This window comes from Trachurus japonicus, chromosome 19, assembly GCF_045865225.1.
Source record: "Trachurus japonicus isolate A0001 chromosome 19, Traja_1.0".
Classification (NCBI taxonomy): Eukaryota; Metazoa; Chordata; class Actinopteri; order Carangiformes; family Carangidae; genus Trachurus; species Trachurus japonicus.
This window is the reverse complement of record NC_140925.1, coordinates 11731894-11744735: the sequence shown is the minus strand read 5'-3', so window position 1 is coordinate 11744735 and position 12842 is coordinate 11731894. Positions and strand designations below refer to the sequence as shown.

General features: G+C 44.9%; 1 protein-coding gene and 1 non-coding gene across 2 annotated transcripts; both read left to right on the top strand.

The window, feature by feature from the left end:
• Positions 1–150: 150 nt before the first annotated feature.
• trnag-ccc (transfer RNA glycine (anticodon CCC)) lies at positions 151–221 on the top strand. The gene has a single exon. It is a non-coding gene; the product is annotated as a tRNA-Gly (tRNA).
• A 680-nt stretch (positions 222–901) lies between these two features.
• fbxw10 (F-box and WD repeat domain containing 10) lies at positions 902–8444 on the top strand. Its single transcript, XM_085761780.1, has 12 exons — positions 902–1517; positions 1861–2022; positions 2418–2548; positions 2636–2743; positions 2829–2935; positions 3032–3235; positions 3334–3455; positions 4409–4563; positions 4696–4838; positions 4987–5145; positions 7218–7516; positions 7601–8444. Exons 1-12 carry the CDS (start codon positions 974–976, stop codon positions 8272–8274), a joined length of 2808 nt encoding a protein of 935 aa, XP_085617906.1. The 5' UTR covers positions 902–973; the 3' UTR covers positions 8275–8444.
• Positions 8445–12842: the final 4398 nt, after the last annotated feature.

The window sequence follows — 12842 nt, the reverse complement described above, 5'->3', positions numbered from 1 at the left end:
TTGTCTAATATCGCGCTTTTTACACGGATTCCAGCAACATTAAGACTTGTATCGTTAAAACAATAAATATACCACAGCAAAACAACTACATTTTACCAGAACCTCTATTATAGAGTTATATAATGAGTGCTGTAGCCAAACATGTCATCAGCGCCGCTGGTGTAGTGGTATCATGCAAGATTCCCATTCTTGCGACCCGGGTTCGATTCCCGGGCGGCGCACTGATTTTTTTTCCTCTCTCATTTTTGTGCATTGAGCTAAAGAACACATCTGAGGTACTTTCTATCTGTCATACCATAGTATAATAATATCGTATTCGTATCTATCTATCTATCTATCTATCTATCTATCTATCTATCTATCTATCTATCTATCTATCTATCTATCTATCTATCTATCTATCTATCTAGCTATCTATCTATCTATCTATCTATCTATCTATCTATCTATCTATCTATCTATCTATCTATCTATCTATCTATCTATCTATCTATCTATCTATCTATGACACCTCCAGTACAGAAAAAAGCATGGCAGCAGGATTTTACTGTTATTGACTATTTCATTATTACCTATTTTATTTGAAACCAAAATGAATGATTATTTCCATAGTTCTGTCAAAACAAAGTCTCACCTACAAAATTATCAAATTAAAATTCAATTTAAAACAAAGTAGGCTATACAACTTTTGCATGGAAAAGAAGCTGCAATAAAATAAAAAAATACTCAAAGTCCACTTGTCTCGCCAGATCCTTCCTTTAACAGTAGCCTAAGAAAGTCCTGAGGAGATATAACACATTTTATCAGTTGACATAAATAGATATACATCCATGCATTTCCCTGCCGGTGTTGTTGCTTGGTAACCCGCTGAGTGATGCCTGTTTGTGGAGCTCAAGGAACAAAAACAACATCTGTTGCCTGGCAACGACGCAGCCAGCCGAAAGCACCACAAACCTCCTCAAAAAACGTCGAAATGAAGTCGGTTAAATTTAATAGCAGCAGTGCGTCGTCTGCGTGCGGGCTGAGCAGCAGTGAACCACCGGCGGAGGGATGCGTGAGCATGTGCGGGATGTGTCCGTCGTGCGTGTTTGCCCCCAAACCGCCGGGCTTCACCCGGTGTGTGTGGAGGGTGTCGGATGAGTTCAGGAGGAGGTTCCTGGTGGAGCTGCTGTTGCGCTGCAGAAACGTCCAAGTGCTGGAAAACATCCAGAGCGTGCTGGGGGTCACCTCGTGGAGTTTGTTCACGTACGCCAGGTCACGAGGCCCGACGTCGCCTCTGGAGTACAGGTGCAGCAGGAGGCGCAGCACGGACCGGGACCGGGATCTGGGAGGGAAACAACCACTCGGCATGGACCTGAATGAGATCTGGAGCTGGTTCAGCAGCAGCCCAGACTGGATGAAGTCACGATATCTTTGTCGTCTCTTCTTACTCTGTGACCCGGAGCTTTTACGCATGGTGTCCAACCTGACCAGCGTGCTGCTGGTCAGACAGAGACGAGGGTTTCTGCAGTTTGACTGTAAGATCACAACACATTCAAATGTCTTAACTTTTGTGACCTTTATTTCAAACACACCATTTACTGTGCCCTTTGAATATTAAACTGTGCCAACTCAATTTGCAGCCATGAAGGACATATATGGTCACATAAGATAAGACAGTCCTTTATTCGTCCCACAATGGGGAAATTTACAGCAAAGAAATGTATAGCTCAGATAATAAATAGCAATGGCAGTAAAAAGAAAGAAAGAAAGCAGTGTTTGTAATAGAGTATAAGAAGAAAAAAATATCTTTGCATTATTGAAGCATTTCATTTGAGTCGTTATTACCATCATAATAAGTTAATTTCTTGTCCTTTTCAGTGGGAAGCTGCAACTCTGGTCAGTTTGACCAGCACACTGGTGAAGACTCAGAGGACCCGGCTCTCATGGTGGTGCCAGGATCCTCAAAGTCTCTGTCTGGAGTGAGTCGATACAGAGACTTCATTGCCTGTCTACCTGTCAACCTGTCCAAGAGGATACTGGGTAGGTCCACACATAGGTAACACCAGGGACTCGCTGTGTCCTTGATACAATTCACTTGGTTTCATATTATCCTGTTGTATATTATTTTATGCAAAAAACATCAGACATGTTGAAAGTTAGTATGAAGCAAACCCCACCAGGCCGTTAGCACCATGGGGATGTCACAGTATTACCCAGGAATGTGTGGATAACCGCTGGATATGTGAACAACAAAGACCTGCCAAGCAGCTTTTTTAGGCCGTCTGCTCTGACTGTGACCTCTGTCTGCTGGGTCAATGACATCTCACTGAGAGAAAGATTACACACAACACATCACGAGAGAGTGCCGACAAGTCCATTTTACATTCAGGATCTTTATCAATAACAAAAACATGTGTGTGTGTGTCTCCTGACAGGGCTGTTGGAGGAACACACTTTACGATGCTGCCAGAAGGTTTGTCGGTACTGGCAGCACCTCGCAAAAGAAACCATGGAGGAATTCAAGTTCAGGAAAAAGTTCCAGGAGCAAATTCAAATGATAATGAATGTAGGACGTTTTTGTATGTTTACACGAGTTAAAAAAATATATACTGTAAGTGCAAGACTGTAACATTTATATTTTATTCTCTTCCAGAAATGCAAAAGTATGAACAAAGTCAGTCCTACTTACTCCAGCATCGTTGAAGTCCCCGTTCCCATAAAGGAAGATGAGATAGCGAACATTCATTCCAACGTCCAGAAGGTTAACAAATCAAAACCTTTGAAATCCATCAATCCATCCATTAATGAGTTTGTCAATATTGATTACGCTTTCTTTGGTTTGACAGGTCATGCCATTTGAAGCTGCTTATGCCAAAATCAGAACCAAAACTGTACAAATGAAGGAGAGAAATGTTTATTGTGGTGCATATTTTACCAAAACGCTGCTGAACAAGTTAGTTAGTTTCTTTTCTACACCCTACAGATTGGCATTAAAACCATCAAATCATGCTATCGATGAAACTCACGTGTGTGTGTTTGCATGTGACAGAGAAGACCCTCACAGGGTGGTGGACTACCAAGGCCAGTCATACTTGGCCCTGGGCTCCAAGGACCGAGCCGTACATCTGTTTTACGTGGCGTCAGAAACAAAGCCCGTGTCGGTGATGAGAGGCCACGTCGGCAGCATCCGGGCCGTGCTGCTCTGTGAGGACCGACACCTGATCATAACCACCGGCTGTGACGCCAGCATCAGGTCGCCCGGACTGAGGAGTTTAGGGTTTATCGTACAGATGATGATGATGATGAATGATGAAGTAGATTTGATGGTGTGTTTTGTTGTTAATCTGGCAGGTGCTGGTGTATGAAGACAGACAGGTGTGTGATGGAACTGTATGGTCACACCGGCACCGTCAACTGCCTGGACGTCCACGGTGACAGACTTGTCTCAGGCTCTAAAGACGGTTTTGTAAAATGTAAACAGCATCCGACAGATGTTTATAGTCTTCCAGATGTTGAATTACTAATCTACTAGCAAACACATGCAAATGTATGGCTGTCTTTACTCTACAGGCCTTGATGCCCAATTCCGATTTGTTGCCTATATCCGATTTTTTTGACTGTCTATTTACATGTTCTATCAGAAGTGACCCATATCTGATATCTGCATTTACACCTGCTTTTCTTGTGTGAAACAACCCGCTGAAGAGGAAATAAACTAGTGATTTTTTTAAAAGATGGGAGATCAAAGTTATATGAAAATAAGAACTAGTGAGGAAAAAAAAAAAAACGGATGCACAGACACCATGAAAATGATCACTATAATTCCTGTTACAGCTGGCCACAGCTGGCCATGGTAGTCCAGGTAGTCCATGCATTGCCAGGAAAGATCCGATCTGTCTCTTCAGACTACAGACACATTGGCATATATCCGATTTGTATCTTATTTAATTCCACATATAACAGGGACCTGAATCCGATCTGACAATATCCGTTTCGATGCGCATTTGTCCCGTTTACACAATCATGTTACAGATACGATCTGTGCCACTTGAGAGGAAAAAAAATCGGAATTGGGCCACTTGAACCTTGCAGTGTAAAGACAGCCATAATGCTGCAGTGTTTCCTAGTAAAGGCCAACTCATCCTCATAGCTGGAACATGGGATAAGTGGTTCTTGGTTTTACTGAGCCAAATGCGCTTCTTACCAAATATAAACATCTTGCAGAGATAAAAATATTCTTTCCAGCCCAAGTCCACAGACACACTTATAACATAGAGGAGTAAAAAGCTGCTCTAGAAAGTTAGATGTGGCAGGATTTTCAAAGATAGCTGATAAATTTGAGATTCACAGTTTGCTCTTTAGGCTTTTGTAGCTATTTGTGCTTTCATCTTGAAGTGAAGTCAACTTAACTTCACCACGCTGCCAGTGTGGAATCTACACACAGGGACTCAATTGGAGGATTTTCACTTCAAGCACCCGAGCTCCGTCAGGTGTGTGAAGATCAACGCGACCACGGTGTGCAGCAGCTGCGACCGAGGCCTCGTCAAAATCTGGGACATGGAGAAGGCGACGCTGCTCAGGGTGAGAGTATTAATCATCCGGGGGAAACTCTCTCCATCTGCATCTACATACACAAAGCTGCTGTGTGTTACACACTTGATGATATTTCATTGTTTTTGTCTTTTTTGCAAAAATGCGCCACTTTCCCTTTAGGCGATTGATGGCCACAAGAAGTCAGTGAAGTGTCTGTTCTTTGACGAGTGGCACCTTCTGTCTGGGGACTTGAACGGTCAGGTCATGGCCTGGAGCCTCAGCAGTCATGCTAAAGAGTGTCTGATGACCTTCAGCCACCCAAAGTAAACAACAAAACCTCTGGAGCTGATATTGAAAATATTTGTTTTTGTCACCTTTTCTTCCCCTGCTGCCTGTCTGTGATAAATGAGACAACTAAAAGAGAAATCCGTACTGTATGAAAATTAGAAACCTAAATAACCTTCTCTGCAGGGAGGTCAGATCTCTGACCCTCGTCTGCCTGCGTGTCGTCACCGGCTGCATGGACGGGAAGATCCGAATATTTAACTTCCTCACTGGAGACTGTTTGAAAGACATCACGGCAGAGGCTGAAGCAGGCCGTTTAATGACGCTGCACTTCCATGACAACAGGTGAGTCTGACACATGTTTAAATCATGTACACTTAAAGGGATAGTTCAACATTTTGGCAAATTTGCCTATTGCCATAATCTCTATAGTCATAGCAGTAGGTTCATTACCTTTAATTGTCGGTGCAAGCTGTTTTTAGATTGGCAGGGCAGAGACGCGAGCTGCTCAGCTGACACAGTGGAGGCGCACGGTACTTTCACCTTTCTCTCATCAAACTCATCAAATACACAATCCAACAACTCCAAAATGCTCTCGTGGACAAGTTGTGACCTGCACATTCACCACGCTATGAAATAATTGTAACAATATGACACATGAAGCAAATACTCTGAACTACTTGCGTTTTTGAAATCATCTGGAATGTAGTTCCGGCTTTGCATTTTCCTCGAAAACAACTCCATCTCGTAATGTTACATTATTATCTCATAGCGTGGTGAATGTGCAGGTCACAACTTGTCCACCAGAGCGTTTTGGAGTTGTTGGATTGTGTATTTGATGAGTTTGATGAGGGACAGGGGACCTGTACCGTTCACCTCCATTGTGTTCACTGAGCAGCTCACGTCTCTGCCCCGCCGATCTCAAAACAACATGCACCGATAATTAAAGGGCAACTTCGGTTTTTTTCAACCTGGGCCCTGTTTTCCTATGTTTTTCTGTATATGTGAGTGATGGATAACACTTTTATTGAGGTGGCTGCAGTATTGAGCCCGGCAGGCAGCCTGCAGCCCAGCTAACGCTCTTACATGGGGCAAGTGGCTCCCGTCAAAGTTCGCGGTATAAACAGGCATTTTTTTCAAATTGACAGGCTCAGATAGTTACAATGAGTGTCCGACAACATACCAGACCCTGTGGTCGGCACGGCCTCGCTGAAATTGTCTGCCGCTGCGCTGGAATCTTGATTGAAACTCAATGTAGGCTACGGTATGGAAGCTCAGCGGCGCTGTTTTCAACTGGTTCAACTCGACCGCAGCAGGAGGGGTGTGTTTGATTTCAGCTCCGGGCCAGACCGCAAGATGCCGTTGATGCGCGGCTTGCTTGTGTACCTGCGGGGGCGGGGCTCATTGGGGCTCATAGACTCCGCTCCGTTCAAACCTGGTGCTGAGTGTAAACACACCCCACCGGCACAGAGCGTGAAGAGAGAGAGAAGGAGACGGAGACGGAGAGCTGCAGCTACAAAGGTGGCTGTTTAACCCGGATAGATCTCCATGGTAATTTATTATTTATGTTCAGAGTTTCATCCTAAAATCAGCTGTAAAAACGCGGATGTTACACTATTACAGCTGGCGGCACCTTTACCTTGCAGTGGATGTGGATCAGGACGGGGCGTTTGACCGGAGGGAGAGATACGTATCCCTGCGGCCGCCTCAACCCAAATTTTGGCCAGAAAAAACCCTGAATACGTTAATTTCTCCTTTCTAGTATGTTGTCGGACATTCATTGTAACTATCTGAGCCTGTCAGTTTGAAAAAAAATGCTCGTTTACGGCGAACTTTGACGGGAGCCACTTGCCCCATGCAAGAGCATCAGCTGGGCTGCAGGCTGCCTGCCCGGCTCAATACTGGAGCCACCTCAAAAAAAAATATTATCCATCACTCACATCTACAGAAAAACATATGAAAACAGGGCCCAGGTTGAAAAAAACCGAAGTTGCCCTTTAAAGGTAATGAACCTACCCCTAAAACAATAGGGATTATGGCAATAGGCGACTTTTCCAAAATGTTGAACTATCCATTTAAGGCCCAAATTATTCATACCCCTGTCAAATACAAGGAAGTTTTAATTTTTTTCAGTTACAGATAAGTATTTTGAATCAGATTTGACATGAATAGGACATGCAGGAAGTCTGGACTCATGACCAATTAATTTAAGTAAAGTGCTTTCTTGCATGTCCTATTTATGTCAAATTTGAGGTGAAATACTAATCTGCAACTGAAAAAATTAAGAAATTCCTTGTATTTGACAGGGGTGTGAATAATTTGGGGTTTATGTGTATACTATTATTTCTATAAAATGATATTATATCAGTTCAAGTTTACATTTCTGTCTTGTATATTTTCTCTCTACCTGTATTCAGTATATTAGTGAACTCGACATCCAGCGTGAAGCTGCTCCAGTTTGCCAAAGTGTTCTGGGAAGGCACAGAGGCGACAGCGGGAGGCCAGGGCGATGTGGTGGCTCAGGATGCTTTGGTTTCTGAGAAATCTGCAGCTTCAGTCAGAAAGTTTCCCTGCGCGTCTTTCGGGGCAGATCAGAAGGCACAGGTGGCTTCACCCAGCCGAAAGATGCACAGCTGTGAGAGCAAGAAGCCGGAGAGAGCGGAGCTGCGGTACCACACCCACTTCCTGTTTACCCCCACTAAATGTCACACAGCAGGTAAGCATGCACAGATGTGTGTCAAAAGTAGAAATGTTGTAAGATCAGATCAGTGTGACCCCAGAGCAAACATTCGCTTCTTGGTGTCAGGGCGCCGCGAGGCCGCCGAACGGTTACTGCTTAGCGAGAGGGCAACGTGTGAGCGGATGAAGAAGAGGGGCCCTCATCATCCTCCGACGCGCGACTCCATCCTCCTCAGAGTCGGCGCCATCCAGAGGGCGCAGCGCGTGGATGAAGTCAGCGCCAACATGGAGTGCAACGCCAGGCTGCGGGACACCTGGGGTCCTCCTCGCACGCCTCCGGATCCTCTGCGCCCTGACGCCCCCAGAAACAGCCCCCACACTCAGACAGTATGTCCGCCGCAGCACACACACCACAGGAGGGCCAAGACCTGTGTCCCCATTCTCAAGAGAGGCGCCAGTCAGAATGTGACGAACGCAGACGTCACCGCTGCTCCTGACACCACCAGGAGACACCACCACCACCACCACCGCTGCTTAGTTTCTAGAGAAACACAGCCCCCCAGTGCACGCAGGGCGATCCAGACGGCCGGCGCCAAAGAGAGGCCACAGGCTCCCGAGTCCATGCTGACGAGATCCCTACCCAATCTAAAGTACGACATAAAAACTGGCGCCGGCCTCCCAAAACTTAATTCTTTTGGACCAGGTCAGAGAGCGGGGCCGGTTCAGGCCGGGCGACAAAGGCCGAGCCGAGAGGGAGCTCATTCAGGGACGACCAATAGGAAAACCGTCCAATAGACACGTCACATTAGTATCAACAGATGGTTTCTTTGTTTTTCAATGAAACTCTATCACCTCTGCACCGTTTACATCTTTGTTTAGGCATTTCAAAGGTTTAGAAAAATCTCCACTAGGGGTCAGTATTGTATCATCTCATGGTGACCTAGAGTTACTACAGCTTTGAAGCTTTAGATTTTATTTGACACAGGATCTACATTTGAATTGTTGTTCTTTATATCACTTTTTAGATTTTGGATTCTAGATTTCTTTACATCTCTGAAGCTGAATCTATTTCTGTTTCCATGTAGAATCCATTAGATGTTACTGATGGGAGGGGAAAAGGTGGTCAATCTTAAGTTGTTTTTTGCCATGCTATTCTTTACAAAGTAGTTTTCTTTAATAGTCTGATTGCATGGAGACTTGTCACAAGATCAAAAGCAACATTTTCATCGTTTTGAACATTAAAAAACAGCCTTTCGCCACATTGTTGATTCATTCCTGCAATTAATTCTACAAAAATGCTTTTTCAAGCATGTATGCTGATATTCCAGCAGTTATAATGAGCAGTTGCTTCAACTTAACACCTGCTGTGCAGACTAAATTGGTTTTGTTTTTTTTTCTTACGGAGCATATTCTCATCTCCTGATTTTTTTTTTTTTTACTGGTGCCATACTTCAAACAAGACGTGATGTGAAGTCATCAGTGTGAGGAGTTTGTCTCGTCCACGGTGACCTTTCACCCTGCCACCTCCCCTCTAGCCCTGCTGCCTCGAGGGCATCATTAGGGTGAGGAGGTTGAAGACCGGGGAAGGGAAGGTCCTCTGCTTTGATGGCAGCAGCACAACAGCTGGGCATCCCCGAATAACAAAGGATTATGAGGAGAACTGACCGGGCAAGACGTCCCACTTTGGAGAATGTCTGCTTTCAGGAGCACTCTGCTGCTAATTTGATTTGGTCTGCAGAAAACTGGGGATAATGGTGTCTCCCCCCGCTCTTCTTTCTCCTGTGGCACTGTGACGTAGGAGGACAATGCAGTCCCCTCCTGTCCCCCCCCAAGCTTAGCTCGGCTTCAGCAGGCAGCGCAGTCTTGTCCAGGAGCAGCAGAGCCGCGGGGGGGATAATGAGCGTAAAATCAAAGCAAAGTTAGAAAAGGGAAAGTCTTCATGGAGGAATGCCCTGAGACCTTCTGCTCCCTGGACCAGGCCCTAGGGTTGGTCGGGGAGGAGGAGGAGGAGGAGGGTACAGGTTTATTTATGCATGAGGAGAAGCTGGAAAGAAATGACAGTTAAGTTAACCCCCGTCACAGTGAAAGTGAAGGGTTGGAGGTTGGGGAGAAGGCAACAAAAGGCGACTCTTTAGCTGACCTTCAGTCTACATGGATCTCCATCTCCAAAGGCACATATTTGCATCATAGTTCATTTGTCAAATTAATTTTTCAATCTCTGTCATGCTGTGTCGGCAGCAGGCTCAAACTCCTACCTTGGTCTGGACCAGCACCGTCTCTCCAGGCCAGGTCAGTCCAAGCCAGTCATGGTTGCAGAATATGATTAACCAAATGTTGATCTGCATTATTTTTTTGTATTTGCATGGCGCGCAGACGGGTGGCTGACTTGCCCCGGAGCTGTTCAGATACATCACACCATCGCCAGGTCTAACGAGTCGGGCATCAGATGCAAAGGCGCAGTGAATATGTAAATGGAACCGGCTCTCGAGGGGGAAACTGACTCATGGTGAGAGCAGAGGCTTAACCTCCTCATTGGAGAAAACATACTTTGGTCACACTCTGAAAAGCAGCCACTGTATCTGACCGACTCCGAAACTGAAGCTTGGCTTATACGCAGGGGATCATAATAGGACAAGCTCAAGGCCCGGTAGATCAGCCACATCAACACATGGGAGCGACAAGTGCCTCATGATCTTAAGACAGCTTTAAAGGCCAGGCCACACGGGCAGCGAAAAAACGTCCCCCTGTCAGGATCAAGCACGAGCCGGGCTGGAAACAAGACTCATTCGACTCTCTGACCTCATTTGCAGATAAAGATCGTGAGCGCATGGGGATACAGCCACGACGAAGGGAGGCAATTAACAGGAACATCATTACCGAGATATGGAACTGATTAACATCCACGTCCAAGCCAAGCCAAATAGATAAGAGGGAATGTGATTGCTCATTGATTGGGTCTCAGTGGTGCCTCTGCAGCGGGCAGCTTCTTGTTTTCAGGAGTTGGACCACGCTCTCGTTTCAAGGGCCCTTGATTGAGCCAAAAAAAGAGTGGAGTGAAACCACTGTGACCACACATCAGGAAGATGATCAAAGAGGCTGATTCTGGCTCCTGGCTCCTCGTGTACAACACTAAAACCCCATCCCTCCCCTTCCCTGAAAGGATGATTGTGAAAAGTTGTTACTCACACATGGCTCAGAGCAAACACACCGATACAGGCTGAAGAGGTGACGGCCAAATTAGTCGAGGTTGATCTCACTGCTTCACTCCACATAAAGAGGCATTGTGTGTAATTGGACTGTAAAGGTACGAAGTGTTTTTCTATTTCCAACATCCTTGATTTTGTTTGTGTTTATCTCATTAGGTTTGAACGTTTTTTTTGTTTTCATTTATGAATTGACTGATTGTACTGAGTTGAATGAGACACCATCTATTATTTTTTCCATCTGCAAGACCTGTTATGAACAAAAGACCCACACACAAAAACAAACAAATCTAGACACACCGGTGCTTTAAACACCAGAGGCAATGGCATGTATTACGAATGAAGTTGGATGTCCACTGGTGCAGTGCTGCTGTGTCGGTCCTCGGCCACTGGGGGGCGCACCATCACTGCTAATGCACGTGTCCAAACTTGAACGTTGCAACAAATTATGAACAATTCAAGTCTCATCTGGTCTGTGTTTCTGAGTGACAGCTCCCAGAGTTAACACTAAGATCATGTCGACTGCTGTCATAATTACTTAGAAACAATCTTGTTATTGATTTAGATTTATGGGGGAAAAAACTAGGCTGTGCATTATTTCTTTATATTACAGTTACCAAATGGTCGTAAAATATATATAAGAGCGGAATTTCAATGCAATGTCTGAAACCACTTTAAACACAGGCTTTACAGTCAGTGTGAATATTTCTTGGCGCTTCATGGCACGTCAGGGTGACTGTGTTTGAGTGCGTCACTATTAAACAAGAGCGATGGGTGTCATGGATCGACTTGTGTTCTCAATGGCCTCCAGTCTTCACAGAGCAGCTCCAGACACATGCAGGCGACAGTGTTAAGTGTCATAATTTCGCTATTTTCTCAGACATAAATACAGAGACGTAAAAAGCCAAAGGTCAACTGCATAAAACTTCCCTATTTAGAGGTCAGTAGACTCATATCGTCTGAGGCACCTTTGGAACAAGAAGGCAATTCACAGAGGGGAAAAAAAGTTATGGCGAACGCCATCTGACTCTACTTCCTGCCACAAAATGAACAGAAAATTAATTGTAACACAGGACTCCAAAGGTCTTCATGCACCACGGAAGAAGAACAAAACACTAAAGTGAGCACAGAGCTGCAGTGGAGGATTAGAGGACTTATGTTGGAGGTAATTGAACTTTTACTGGATACCGAACTGAAGAGGCATTATTTGAAAAATGGTGCCACCACCATTATTTCTATTATCAATAACTCCTGCAAAGTACAGCAAATGGTGACGGGCTTCTCCTTAAAGCTAATGGACGTCTTTATCAGTGCTTTTCTCCATAGTTGGACTCATACACTTAATCACAGTCTGACAAACAATTAGTTGCTCACTCTTGTCAAGTGCAGATGTTTGTGCTCCTCTGAATCCTGATACCAGCAGAGCTCTGGCTGTTTGGATAGGCCAGGGTAGTGATAAGAAAGGAAAAAAAAAGGTGGTAATATAAACACGCTGTCATCACCCCATCCCCCTCTCCCACACACACAAATATCCAAAATGTAACTTTTATAGCTGGATTGTGACTCAAAAACTGAATAGTGAATCATTCAGTTCGTAAGACGCTGCAGCGTGGGATGAACTTCTGCTGCCCTTGTATGACGATGAATGGAAATACTTAGGATGTGGCGCACTCATGGTCTCACCTCGGGAGGTTATCACTTCTCTTCACATTGAAAACATTCTACCTCACATTATTACTTAAGACTTTTCACGGATCCCCAGAATATAAATATAACACTCCCCGGCTGGCTGTTTACCCTTCACTATCTCCCTATAACTCACCAAATAAACAGCTACAACAAAAAATACCAGTTCCCAGACATGATAACTCGACTGCTGTTTGTACAGTAAATACTCTGTGGGATGCTCACTCTCGCCTCGCATGACCCCGGCCCAGGAAAGAGCCTTTTTTAGGAGCCGTGGAGAACCAACAGGCGTCCTCTAGCTTAGATATTTCACAGCTCAGCGGGCTCCGCAGCGTGTTGATACAAGTGCTGGGAAATAACACGCAGCCTGGTTGATTCATGCCATTTGTGTTTTTCATTTAGTTGTCATGTGCAGTTTTTTTTTTTTTTTTGAGAGGGGGGGAAACCTGGGGGGATAAAACTGACCCATATTAG